Here is a 12,424-nt window from a genome sequence, read left to right as displayed (position 1 = left end):
AGCAAAGAATTTGTCTGTTGACTCCTGTGAGTTGGCTTTCCTCAAAGCAGCACTTGGAAATTCTCCTCCTGGATCCAACATAATTTGTGGGCTTCCCACTTCCTCATTCTCCACAAAGGTGAACTGTGATAAGGTCCAAGCCACAGAGTTGGGTAGGGAATTTCTCCAGTGTCACCAGTGGTATGCAACAGTCAGTCAAACAGCTGAGTAAAATTCTGTATTTCTCTGCTCAGCCCTGGTGAGGCCACACCTGGAGTGCTGGGTCCCCAGTACAAGAAAGGCATGGACATATTGGAGAGAGCCCAACAGAGTGCCACCAAGATGAAGAAGAGACTGGAGAACCTCTCCTGTGAGGAGAAGCTGAGAGCTGGCGCTGCTCAGCCTGGAGATGAGGAGGCTCAGGGAGGTCTCATCAATGTGTGTAAATACCTGAAGGGTAAGTGCAAAGAGCCCAGTGCTAGGAAAACTGGGAATGGGCACAAACTAGGACATGGGAGGTTCCATCTGACTGTCAGGAAGCACTTCTTCACTTGTGTGGATGATGGAGGACTGACTCAGGTTGCCCTGAGAGGATCTAGATTCTCCTTAGGTATATTCAAAACCTGTCTGGACTTGGACATGGGCAATCTGCTGTAGTTGGCCCTGCTTGAGTAGGGGGTTGGATCGGGTGATTTCCAGTGGTTTCTTCCCACCTCAGTCTTGTGATTCTGTGAAGTGGTGCAGGGCTGCTCAAGTCTAGGGACTGCTTAATGAGCCATGAAAAATTGCAGAATCCTGTCCCTGCTCCAGTGTTCAGCAGCAGTGTGCCAGTCTTTTGTACAGACTGACAGATACACACTTTTTTGTTTCAGTCCTGTCTGTCCAGTGAAATATACATCATTCTATAAGCAGAAATTGTTCATCACAGAGGCTTTCAGGTTTATGTGCAACTTTGCAGGCCTTGTATCTAGACACACTTCCAAAGATTCCTCTGACTCATGTTTTAATTAGGTTTTATTTCTTTATCTCAAAAGGAAGAGATGAACAATCCGCATTAAAGCTTAGTCTTCTGAATTTATTAGAAAGTAGGCTGTAAGTGCTAATTCTGGATAACACCGAAAATAGTGTATGGTAACTGTGCCTAAAAAGCCACTGTATATTGTAACATTATTAATTTGTAGAAACAAATTGCTGAAATAAGCTGACTGACAATCTATGCCGATAATTACACATAATAAATGTGGGCAAACACAGCATATAGTTGCTAGAGTTTTCTGTTTTGTACGATGGCTCTAAGCAATTCTTGCCAGATGGGCTGATAATGTAATTAGGAATCGTTGTGTTAAATGAGGCAGTATTTAAATTGGCAACTAATTTTCCTATCTATTAACCAGCTTAAAAAAGAACTGTTACCCAAATGATTTCTAGCTGCAATCACTTTTTTGCACTTTTTGTAAGCACTGCCTAGGAAATTATTTTCTGTAGGGCCTAGTATGTGTGGAACAAAAGAAGAAAGAGAGGGAGTTAAGACATGTTACAGTTTCAGGGGTTTTTGGACGGGATGGATTTCTACTAAGCCAGTGTATCATGGTATGTGGCAGCAGCTCAACGAGCCAGTAATGGGATGTTTCCAATTTAGAAGTCTCTAAATGTGGACAGAAAATGTTTTTACTTTGTGATAGCTTACTGTGCAGCATACTCCATCAAGCAGAGTAGGATTGTGAACCCTATTTTAAGCATATGTGTAGGAGAAATCATGAAAACACAGCAGGACAAGATTGTGAATGGTGTATGAACGTTAGTAGCGTGTAATGTTCACTCTTTACTGGGGAAGAGAGATAGAAGAATAGAAAGATGGGCCCTTGGGTCAAGTAGATATCCCAGGGAAGGTATGATCATTTATAGTTTTCATTGCAGTGTCTTACGAGTCCTGCTTCATTGGATCTACTGGCTTCATAGATTAGCTCAGGTTGGAAAAGGCCTTAAAGATTATCAAGTCCATCTGCAACCTAACCATACTACCCTAACTCTAACAACCCTCTGCTAAATCACGTCCCTGAGAACCATATCCGAATGGATTTTACACACATCCAGGGATGGTGACTCAACCACCTCCCTGGGGAGCCTATTCCAGAGCTTAGCAACCCTTTCTGTAAAGAAGTGTTTCCTGATATCCAACCTAAACATCCCCTGGCACAACATAGGGCCATTTCCCCTCATCTTGTCACCTGTCACCAGTGAGAAGAGACCAACCCGCTCTCGCTGTAAGCACCTTTCAGGTATTGGAACAGAGTGATAAGGTCTCCCCTCAGCCTCCTCTTCCCCAGACTAAACAGCCCCAGTTCCTTCAGTCTCTCCTCATAGGGCATATTCTCCAAGCCCTTCACAAGCCTTGTTGCCCTTCTTTGGATCTGCTCCAGCATCTCCATGTCCTTTCTGTACTGAGGTGCCCAAAACTGAACGCAGTACTTGAGGTAAGGCCTCACCAGTGCTGAGCTGAGTACACGGGCAAGATGACTTCCCTAGTCCTGCTCACCACACCATTCCTGATACAAGCCAGGATGCCATTGGCCTTCTTGGCCACGGGGCACGCTGCTGGCTCAAATTCAGCTGACTGTCCATTAGTACACCGAGGTCTCTTTCCATCAGGCAGCTTTCCAGCCACTCCTCCCCAAGCCTGTAGGGTTGCCTGGGGTTGTTGTGGCCAAAATGACCTGACACTTGGCCCTATTGAAACTCATACAGTTAACCTTGTCCATCAATCCAGTCTATCCAGGTCCCTCTGTAGTGCCTTTCTCCCCTCTGGCAGAGGGACACCATACTGACGTTCTGCTACAGGCCTCCTGACCAAGAAGTCTAAATGGATAAGGCCTTCTATAAACAGATATGAACAACTTCAAGTTCACAAAACATGGTCCTCATGAGAGACTTCTTCCACCCCAATATCTATTGAAAGTACAACACAGCAGGGCACCAGCAATCAAAAGGTTCCTGGAATGTGTTGATAATAATTTCTTCTTCCAAGTGGTACAGAAACCCATGAGAATAGGTTCTGTGCTGCACCTTGTCCTCACCAATGAGGAGGGACTGGTGAGTAACGTGAAGCTCAAGGGCAGCCTTGACTGCAGTGACCATGAAATGGTAAATGTTAAGATCTTTAGGGTGTCAAGAGGGTACACAGCCAGCTTACAACCCTGGATTTGAGGAGAGCAGACTTGGAACTCTTTGGGGAACTTCTTGGCAGGATGACATGGGATAAAGTCCTGGAGGGAAGAGGGGCCCAAGAAAGCTGGTAAGTAAGATCATCTCCTCCAAGCCTAGAAGCAGTGCATCCCAAGAAAAATGAAGGCAGGCAAGAATGTCAGGAGGCCTCTGTGGATCGACGAGGAACTCCTGGACTTACTTAAGTGCAAAAAGAAAGTTTATAAGGAGTGGAAGCAAGGAACAGGTTACATGGTAGAACTACAAAGAAGTTGTCTGAGCAGCCAGGAATCGGATGAGGAAAGCTAAAACCCAGATAGAATTATATCAGCCAGGGACATAAAGGGGAATGAGAAGAAATTCTACAGGTTTATCAGTAATAAAAGTAAGGCCGGGGAAGACATGGGTCCTCTCTGGAAGAAAACTGAAGACCTGATCATGAGAGAGAAAAAAAAAGCTGAGGTACTTAATGATTTTTTTTTGCCTCAGTCTTCACCAGGAAGGGCTCTGGCTACACCATCCAAGCTGCAGAAAGCAAAGGTAAGAAACTGGAGAAGGAAGATCTGCCTGCTGTAAGTGAAGATCAGGTTCAAGATTATCTAAAGAACCTGAAGGTGCACATGTCCATGGGACCCAATGAGATCCTTCCATGGGTTGCGAGGGAACTAGCAGTTGAAGTTGCCAAGCTGCTATCCATTGCATTTGAAAGGTCATGGCAGTGTGGTGAAGTTCCCATTGACTGGAAAAGGGGAAACATAACCCTCATTTTCAAGAAGGAAAAAAAAAAGAAGATCCAGGAAACTACTATTAGTCTCATCTCTGTATCTGGCAAGATCATGGAGCAGATCCTTCTGAAGGCCATGTTAAGGCACACAGAAAATAGAGTTGAGGTGATTGATGGTAACCAACATGGCTTCAGCAAGGGCAAGTCATGCCTGACAAACTTGGTTGCCTTTTATAATGGAGTTATAGTGTCACTGGATAAAGAAAGAGCAACTGACATCATCTACCTGGACTTGTGCAAAGTGTTAAACACTGTTCCACATGACATCCTCGTCACCAAATTGGGGAAAAACAGATTTGATGGACAGACCACTCACTGGATAAGGAATTGGCTGGATCTCAGAGAGTTGCGGTCACCGGTCAGTGTCCAGGTGGAAACCAGTGATGAGTGGCATCTCTTGGGGATCAGTGCTGGTACTGGTAATATTTAACATCTTTGTAGGCGACATGGACGGTGGGGTCGAGTGCACTCTCAGCAAGTTTGCAGACAACTCCAAGCTGAGTGGTGCAGTTGACACACTGGAAGAAAGGGATGCCATCCAGAGGGATCTGGACAGGCTTGAGAGGTGGGTCCGTGCCAACCTCCTGAAGTTCAACAAGGCCAAGTGCAAGGTCCTGCACCTGGGTCAGGGTAACCCCAAGCACAGATTGGACAGAGGTTGGACTGAGAATGGCTTGAGAGCAGACCTGAGGAGAAGGATTTTTGGGTGTTGATTGATGAAAGACTCCACATGAGCTGGTGATGTGTGCTTGCACTCCAGGAGTCCAACCATATCCTGGGTTGCATCAAGAGAAGTGTAACCAGCAGCAGGTTGAGGGAGGTGATTCTGCCCCCCTACTCTGCTCTTGTGAGACCCCACATGGAGTACTGCATCCAGTTCTGAGGCTCCCAACACAAGAATGACATGGAGCTATTGGAGTAGGTCCGAAGGAGGGTCACAAAGGTGATCAGAGGGCTGGAGCACCTCCCCTATGAGGACAGGCTAAGAGACCTGGGACTCTTCTGCCTGGAGAAGGCTCTTAGGTACCTCGTAGTGGCCTTCCAGTACCTGAAGGGGGCCTACAGGAAAGCTGGGGAGGGACTTTTTATAAGGGCAGGTAGTGGCAGGACAAGGGGAAATGGTTTAAACTGGAAGAGGGTAGATTTAGAGTAGATATTAGAAAGAAACTCTTTACTGTGAGGGTGATGAGACACTGGAACAGGTTACCCAGTGAGGTTGTGGATGCCATCTCCCTGGAAGCATTCAAGGCCAGGCTGGATGGGGGTTTGAGAAACCTGGTCTAGATGGAGGTGTCCTTGCCTATTGTGGGGGAGGTGGAACTAGGTGACCCTAAAGGTCTCTTCAAACCCAAACCATTCTATGATTCTATGAAGAATCTACATTGTTTAATCTGAAAGTATCAGGTCTGTTAACTTGAAAATATATACTGGGTTTTTCCACAGGCCAGTCTTTTATGGGGATGAAGATGATGGCCATGTCAGTGTGGGTGACCCAGAGAAACAATAGTGCAACAAGGTTGCATGCAAGCCCTAGGATTCCACACCTGGTAAAGACTGTGGATGCTAAACCCCCACGGAGAACTGTTTCAAAGAAATGAGTTATGCACCTTGCAGTCCGTGGGATTGGTTTTGTGTGTTTTTCTGAGCATGATGAAAAACTTCTGACCTCAAGACAAAACAGGAAAGAAACACTTCCCTAAGTCTGAATATAGTGTAGTTCAGAACAGAGGCAAGGTTTGTCCCTACTCAGGGACAGTGAAGTCACTTTCTGAATGCACTGTGCCTTTTGCAAACTGCACTTCTTCTCACCAGACAGTTAAATTAGACATAGATAATGCCTAGTGCTGATGATGTTGTATTAACAGCACTTGCAGTAGCAGGCAGGGCATGAGCCTGAATCAAGACAGAGGAAGCTTTGCTGAATGAAAAAAGATACCAAAGTACAACAATATTCGGCAATGAAAAACTTAAAAACAAAAAAACCTAAAGACATAGTGATGAGTTAAATTACTGAAGCAGTTGAGTGAGTATACAGTAAGTGTTATTTGATGCTGGTACTGAATCAAGCATTGGAAAGTTTGAGAGATCCTTGAAGTATTGACAATGCAATTGACTTCCACTTGAAATGAATCATTACAACTGTGGTTTTTTTTCAGCTTCACCCGTTCAGAGTAAAAAACAGAGTATGAGATATATGGCCTAAGGAGACTTCTGCCTCTCTGTTGATGCATTTCAATGTTCATTACTTTCAGTAAACAGGTTTTGAGTTGTTTGGGCTTTTTTAACTGGAACTCAATGGCATGTAGATAGGGTGCCAGATTTCAGCTGTAAGTTTTTCATGGCAGAAGTAGATATTCCTGTCTTGCTCGGTCTATACCCAGGCACCTCTGTGAATCTTTTATTTATAATCATACTGGTTCTGCTTCTGTATGAAACATACTATTCACAAAATACTAATCTCCAGGTATGATATGAGGTACCGATTTCATGTCCAACAGCTGTAGTACAGGTGACCTTTGGGGCAAAAAAAAAAAAAGGCTTTTAAGTTTGCTGTATAGGTCTAAAGCTGAACTTGGAAATGGAAAAAAACAAAAAAAAAAAAACAAACAAACAAACAAAAAAAAAAAAAAAAACAAAAAAAAAACCCAACCCACAATAGTAGGCTTTCCTTTCGTGCTTCAGGAAGTGAAAGGAAAAGAGTTTTACATGGTTTCTAATGCTAGGCATGTGATAACTCAGCAGCATTTGGGAGTTTTCTGCTTTGTAGCCTCATTCAACCTGAGGGAATGGCATGGAGCTGTGTCAGGGGAGAGGCAGCTGGGGCTTAGGGAAAGGGTCTGCACCACAGGGCATTGGGCACAACCACCAGAGCCAGAGTTTAGGAAGTGTTTGGACAGTGCTGTCAGACATTGAGTGCTGTGTGAAGCCCAGAATTGGACCCAGCGATCCTTGTGGGTCTCTTCCAACTCAGGATTATTCTATGATTCAGTCATGCCTCTCTGATCTTGGCTATCACCTAACAGTTTCTGAAAAAACATGGCAATGGCTAAATAGTCAGTTGTAAGAGATAGGACACAATTCTTTCAAGGTGGCTGCCGTGAATCCAGTGGATTTGCTTTGCCAGCCAAGGGAGAGCTTTGATTCTTGGTCTCTGGTGCTTTGCCAGGAGGCCATTGAGGAGAATGTTTCCACCACTGTTGGATCTCCCTCAGCATCAGTGCCTTCTTTTTCTGCTGCAGATAGGTGAAGGGACAAGCTGAGGAGCTGTGGAGTTCAGGCTTCATTGGCAAGCAAGATGGTGAAATGTGACAGCTGTCACTTCCATCTGCTGTGATATGGGCCCAGCTGACCTCTGCAGATGGAGCAGGGCAGGCCCTGGGCCTCAAGAACTCTGTCTGCTGCCCTGTGACTCACCAGAGCTGGTCTGGAAGCTGCCCAGCATCCCTGTTACACTGGCAGAGAATTGGCACAGAATAACACAGGCTCTGGCAGCAACAACATGAAAGTGGCTCTTAATGAGATGGGGAGGCACTAAAGAAAGTTCAGAGCCAAAGGGCAGTGGGAAGAGAAGGAGTGCTCAGTCAGTTATACCCACCCCAAAATGATCTGTTAATCACTGCTGCCATTGTGAGGTTCACAATAAATCTGTGTCTGCCCTGGCCGCCCGCGTCTCATTATGCACAAACATGCAGATCAGGAATGTCGGCCTCAATAGTGATTTGTCGTGTGAGCTCGGCTGCAGCCGAGTGGGCTGGGACCTGCATGGTTAGCTGTCTTTGTGTTTTCTTTTTTGCTTTTTTTCTGCTTTTTTTTTTTTGTTTGTTTTTCTTTCTTGTGAGGATATCAGTTTGCTTTTGGAAATGTTGGTTCACTCTGTCCTGTGGGCAGTAAACTTGCCCTTTTTCTCAGCGATTTGCAAATTCTGTGATGTTAACATTTTATACAAGGTGGGGAGGAAAGAAATATCTTTCATACGTGCCATTAGTTAATGACTGAGTTTTTGTTCACGTGGTTTTTTTTTCCAGTCCTCCTCCATGTACAGCGTCATGCATATTACTGAGGCTAGGGCAACACCTACATGTATTTATGCAGCTGATATACAGTGCCCATTATTCAAACATTCCGGACTGCCTTGATAATGCTAATTAATTTAAGCCCTGCAGCACCCCTTTGAGGCAACTTTTGTTGGTCCTGATAGATGCATGCATTGTAACTGCTCTTTGTTATTTATTTTTGATATGATTTCTATCCCAGAGGGGAAAGGGGGGGGAAAAAAAAAAAAGGAATAACTCTTACTTTCATAGGTAGTTGGCAGAATGTTAGATTTTAATCTCAGCAAAACAATGTATGAAGTAAACTGTGGATTTTATTGCAAGTCATGCCTCAGAGGTTCTCATTTTCTTTCAGAGCCTCAGTTCCTGAAGCCAGGTGAACTTAAATATGTCCTTTTGTTTTTAAAAGTCTGTCTAGCTTGTGTGTGTGTGATTACAAAATAAATTTTAATGTATTGTCTCCACTTAGACTAAAATCTGAGATGCAGTGAGGTAGGTAAATAACTTGACTAAGGTTGTGGTTTTATTTATATTTATTCTTAACGTTTTTGCATGATTAGGACTGGGAATGCCAATGACAAGTGCATGTAGTTCAAAAGAGAGCCCCACACATTACTAGTTGGTTTTGTTTTCTTCAGATCTCTGCAGTCCCATATTGCATTAGCTAGGTCAAACAAGGGCAACCCGCTGTTTCCTTTCTCTCCATGTGCAAACCAAAAATGTTTTCAGACATCAGCTCACACTTTTTTTTGGTCTATGCTCATTGTAAAATCTATTAAAGAAGTATTTAGCGTGTCTTCTCCAAATGCTTTATCCTCCTTTCTCTTTATGCTCCTTTCTGAACTTGATCCTTTTTCTCCACCTCTTTTGTCAACACTGAGCTCATTTACTGTATCTTTCTTACCCTTCCCACATCTGCTTTTGGTGCTCAGTCTTGAGTCTTAAGTACTTGACAAGGGCTACAGAAGCAGTGAGCTCAAGTTTTATTCAAAGCACAGGCAAACCAGTCCTGATTTCTCCCTCCTATTGGAAAATTCTTAATTCCTTAACACTGTTATAGGTGCAGGTGTCTGCTGTTGCCTGGAGGATGATTTCACAATCATTTTGGGGCCAATCTGAGACCACACTGACACCAAAGGAGGCAATCACCATTTTCTAGTATCTGCTCCTACCATCTCCTGTCAAGTATCTGTCTGAGTTGATAGATGACTAATTTTTTGTAACTGTAGGTGAGGAAACTGATCTGATCTGCAGCACAGCCACATGGTTACTAGTGCTTGTGCCAAGAAGCCGTGGGAAACATACAGCCAAGAGCAGGCAAAAGCATGGCCACCAGTTTTGGTACAGTCTCTGGCTTAAATTATCATTTAATGGCACTCCAAGCTGTAGTTTCAAGGTGATCCCACATCTCAACAAATTCACAGCTGTGATCTTCTGCTTTTTGCTAGTACAAGCATTTTCCCACAGCTGTGGTGAACCAGACTGGTCACCTGAGCCAAATGGAGAAAGAGAGAATTTCATTTTTTTCTGTGTTTATTAGTCAATTTTTGGCATAAATTATCCTCCCAATTAACTGAACAAGTGGCCCACTCTAAGGCTGCCTTCCAGTCAGTGCTTTTCACTGTGTTATAAATCTGGCCTCCTGTTCCCAAGCAGTGAAGATTGTGGTAGAGTACTGCTGCTCGGAAGGAGTTATACTTTCTTCTTATGCTTTCCAAACTTCATGTTTATGCTTATTTCTGCTCTGACTGGCACTCAGCCCCCCACCTAGAAACCTCACCAGCCCTACAGCAAGCAGTGCTTTAAACAGGTCACAAAGCAGTATGTGTCCTAGACAAGGCAGGTTGCTGACACACATGGATTGAGCCAAAAAGAAGTTTGAGGTGTTCATAAATTCATTTGCTATGCAAATACGGGCTTGGTGGGTGTTCTCCCTTCCACAACCATGGCTATTTTAAAGCATTGCATTATAATCAGCTGTTCTGGAGGGTCCACAAGCAACGTGTCTTCCCCAAAGGTTAACACTTTGTATTTATTTTTTCAGAGCAACTTCCACCTTCATTTTTAAACTAAAGGTAGTTTAGACAAAAAAGCTTTGATGATTTTTTGTTTGTTTAGTTGAATATGAAAACCACCTCTCCTTTCTTCTGTTTCGGCAGTTAAATATTCTGGTTGACACTGGGAGCAGTAATTTTGCTGTAGCAGGTGTGCCTGATCCTGATGTCACCTCCTACTTCAATACAGAGCTGTAAGTACCTGTTTCTGCACGCAGTGGTGGGATAGGATGTCTTTGAGATTCTGACTACTCGATGCATAAGAAGATGATCAGGAAGTTCATGGGGCTTCTCTGACATCCCGTTGAGAGTGGGTTTCTTCCTGAGAGGGTTTTCTTCCTGAACCAGAAGGTCAGCAGTCCCCAATGCAGAGTCCACCACAAATGTTCCCAGTGACAGCAAAATGATCTGGTGATGAAATAATGACAGCAAAACAGATCTGGGCCCTGTGCTAATTAGAGCTGAGGAAAAAGGAAGATTATAGTGTAAAAATTATTTGCAAGATCACACCAACTTCAACCAGTTTCTTGTCCAAACAGTCTTGGAAGGAATTACAAGTTTAAAATTACTTTCCTTTTGTTTAAAAACAATAACTAACACTAACTTTATCTACTGCTTGACATTTTATCTAAAACCAAAATTAATCAGTCAAAAACTAATTTGTTGTTTAATTTGGACGAGGTCTTCAGTCACTGTTTGGGATAGGCCCAGTTTGGGTATTTATAAGATACAACTTGGAGATTTTAGTGCCTGTTACCCACAAAATTTGCTGTTTAACAAGAGCTGACATTAGTCACAGCCAAACACAGCACTGTGCAAATAATTCATCCTCCTTTCATCTTTCCTTTCAGCCCTTCTCTAGTTTCAATTACTTCAGTTACATTTCTACAAATCAGAGTGCTTATCTTTAGCTGACCATGTAGATAAAATTACTTGAAGGTCTGATAGTGAGGAGAACATCAACATTTTCTTTACCTCTTCATGTGTTTTACCAAAGCGTGTTGCTTTTTTTTTCTAATAAGATGCACTGGTGATGGAGGAAAAGCCAGTATTTCCATGCTGCCCAGTAGAATAACCATACCTCCTGTCACATATTCAGCTGTTGGCAGAGATGTTTCACATAGGTCTGAAAAGTCCAGAATTAGCACTTGAATACTATTTCTGCGCTACTGCAGAATTTTACTTGCTAGCTATCCCTTTCCATAGGTGGCGGCTGTAATTACAAGAAAACTGAATTGTCAGGAACTAAAAGCTGAAGTATTCCTCCTCACTTTTCTTTTCAGTGATGTTACTTTGTCTGGACAGGCAAGGCCTCTCTTAAAAGAACCACACACCATTGCAAACAGCAACAACAACAGAGACTGTGTATTGAGAATGCTATGAAATCAGTTGAAGGTTACAGCCTCTTATCAGTGTTCTCTGTGTACATTGTGTTTTTAGAACTTTGATACAAAATTAATGATGAAACCTTGAAAATTAGGCCCTGCAGAGTTAAGGGTACTTTACCAAGTGATTTGAATTCAGTAATAGCAGCAAGCAATTGTGATAGCAGTTCCTAGCTTGGGTTGGATTGATGCAGAACTGGAATTTGCTCAGAATGAAGTGCAGCCATTAGCACGCTTGAACCCAGCTAGATCAAGCTTCTTTCCTTTCAGGTAGTTAAGGCATAAATGTCAGCTGCAGCACATCTTGGCCCCATTGTAATCAGTAAGGCATTTAAATACTGATTGAAAGAAAACTCTGTAAGTCACTTGTTACGTATTCCCACTGAGGCAAGGGCTGTCACTAGAATGGATCAACCACGGCTGATTCTTGCCAAGTCCTGTAAGCCTCTGAGGGTGGAGAATTCATGAACTCTGGGCAATGTGCTTCACTCATGTGCCATGCTCTCCTGTAGAGGAAATGCTTCATAATATCCCAACTGTACTTAACAAAAGGATGTTAACCCTGACAAAGAAAGTTGTCTGTGTCATTTCTGTAGCCATCTTTTAAGTGGTTGTAAGCTGCTATGAATTCTCCTTTTAGCTTCATTTGCAAAACAAGCCAAGATCCACTTAACTTTTCATAGGTCCTTTCTTGAGGTCCCTGACCTATTTGGCAGCCCTCTACCAGTCCATTTCTCCACATGCCTGTTTAACTGGCTTCATACAGCTGGCTACAATATTCCAGTTGTGGTCTCACCAGTGCTGGCCAGAAAAGGATAATAAACTTGCTTAGATATATTGACTGTTGCCCTCCAAATGCAGTCTGTTGTAGTTGCTATATGCACAGTGCAAGTATACTGCTGGCTCTTATTCTGGTGTCTACCATCACCTGAGATCCCTTTCTGTTGCTTCTCAGCCTATCCCAGTGTG

The 12,424-nt window shown here is 43.4% G+C and overlaps 1 protein-coding gene across 1 annotated transcript in view; it reads left to right on the top strand.

Moving 5' to 3' along the window:
- The window catches only part of BACE2 (beta-secretase 2), a gene marked incomplete at both ends in the record, with an annotated part of 50,381 nt that overhangs the window by 13,985 nt on the left and 23,972 nt on the right, over positions 1 to 12,424 (top strand). The window contains 1 exon segment of the mRNA XM_079549411.1: positions 10,176 to 10,264. Coding sequence (XP_079405537.1) covers positions 10,176 to 10,264 — 89 coding nt within the window.

The sequence above is a fragment of the Tetrao urogallus genome (genome assembly GCF_951394365.1).
Source record: "Tetrao urogallus genome assembly, chromosome: 1".
Taxonomy (NCBI): domain Eukaryota; kingdom Metazoa; phylum Chordata; class Aves; order Galliformes; family Phasianidae; genus Tetrao; species Tetrao urogallus.
Note: the sequence above shows the minus strand (reverse complement) of the source record. Positions and strands in the feature narration are given on the sequence as shown.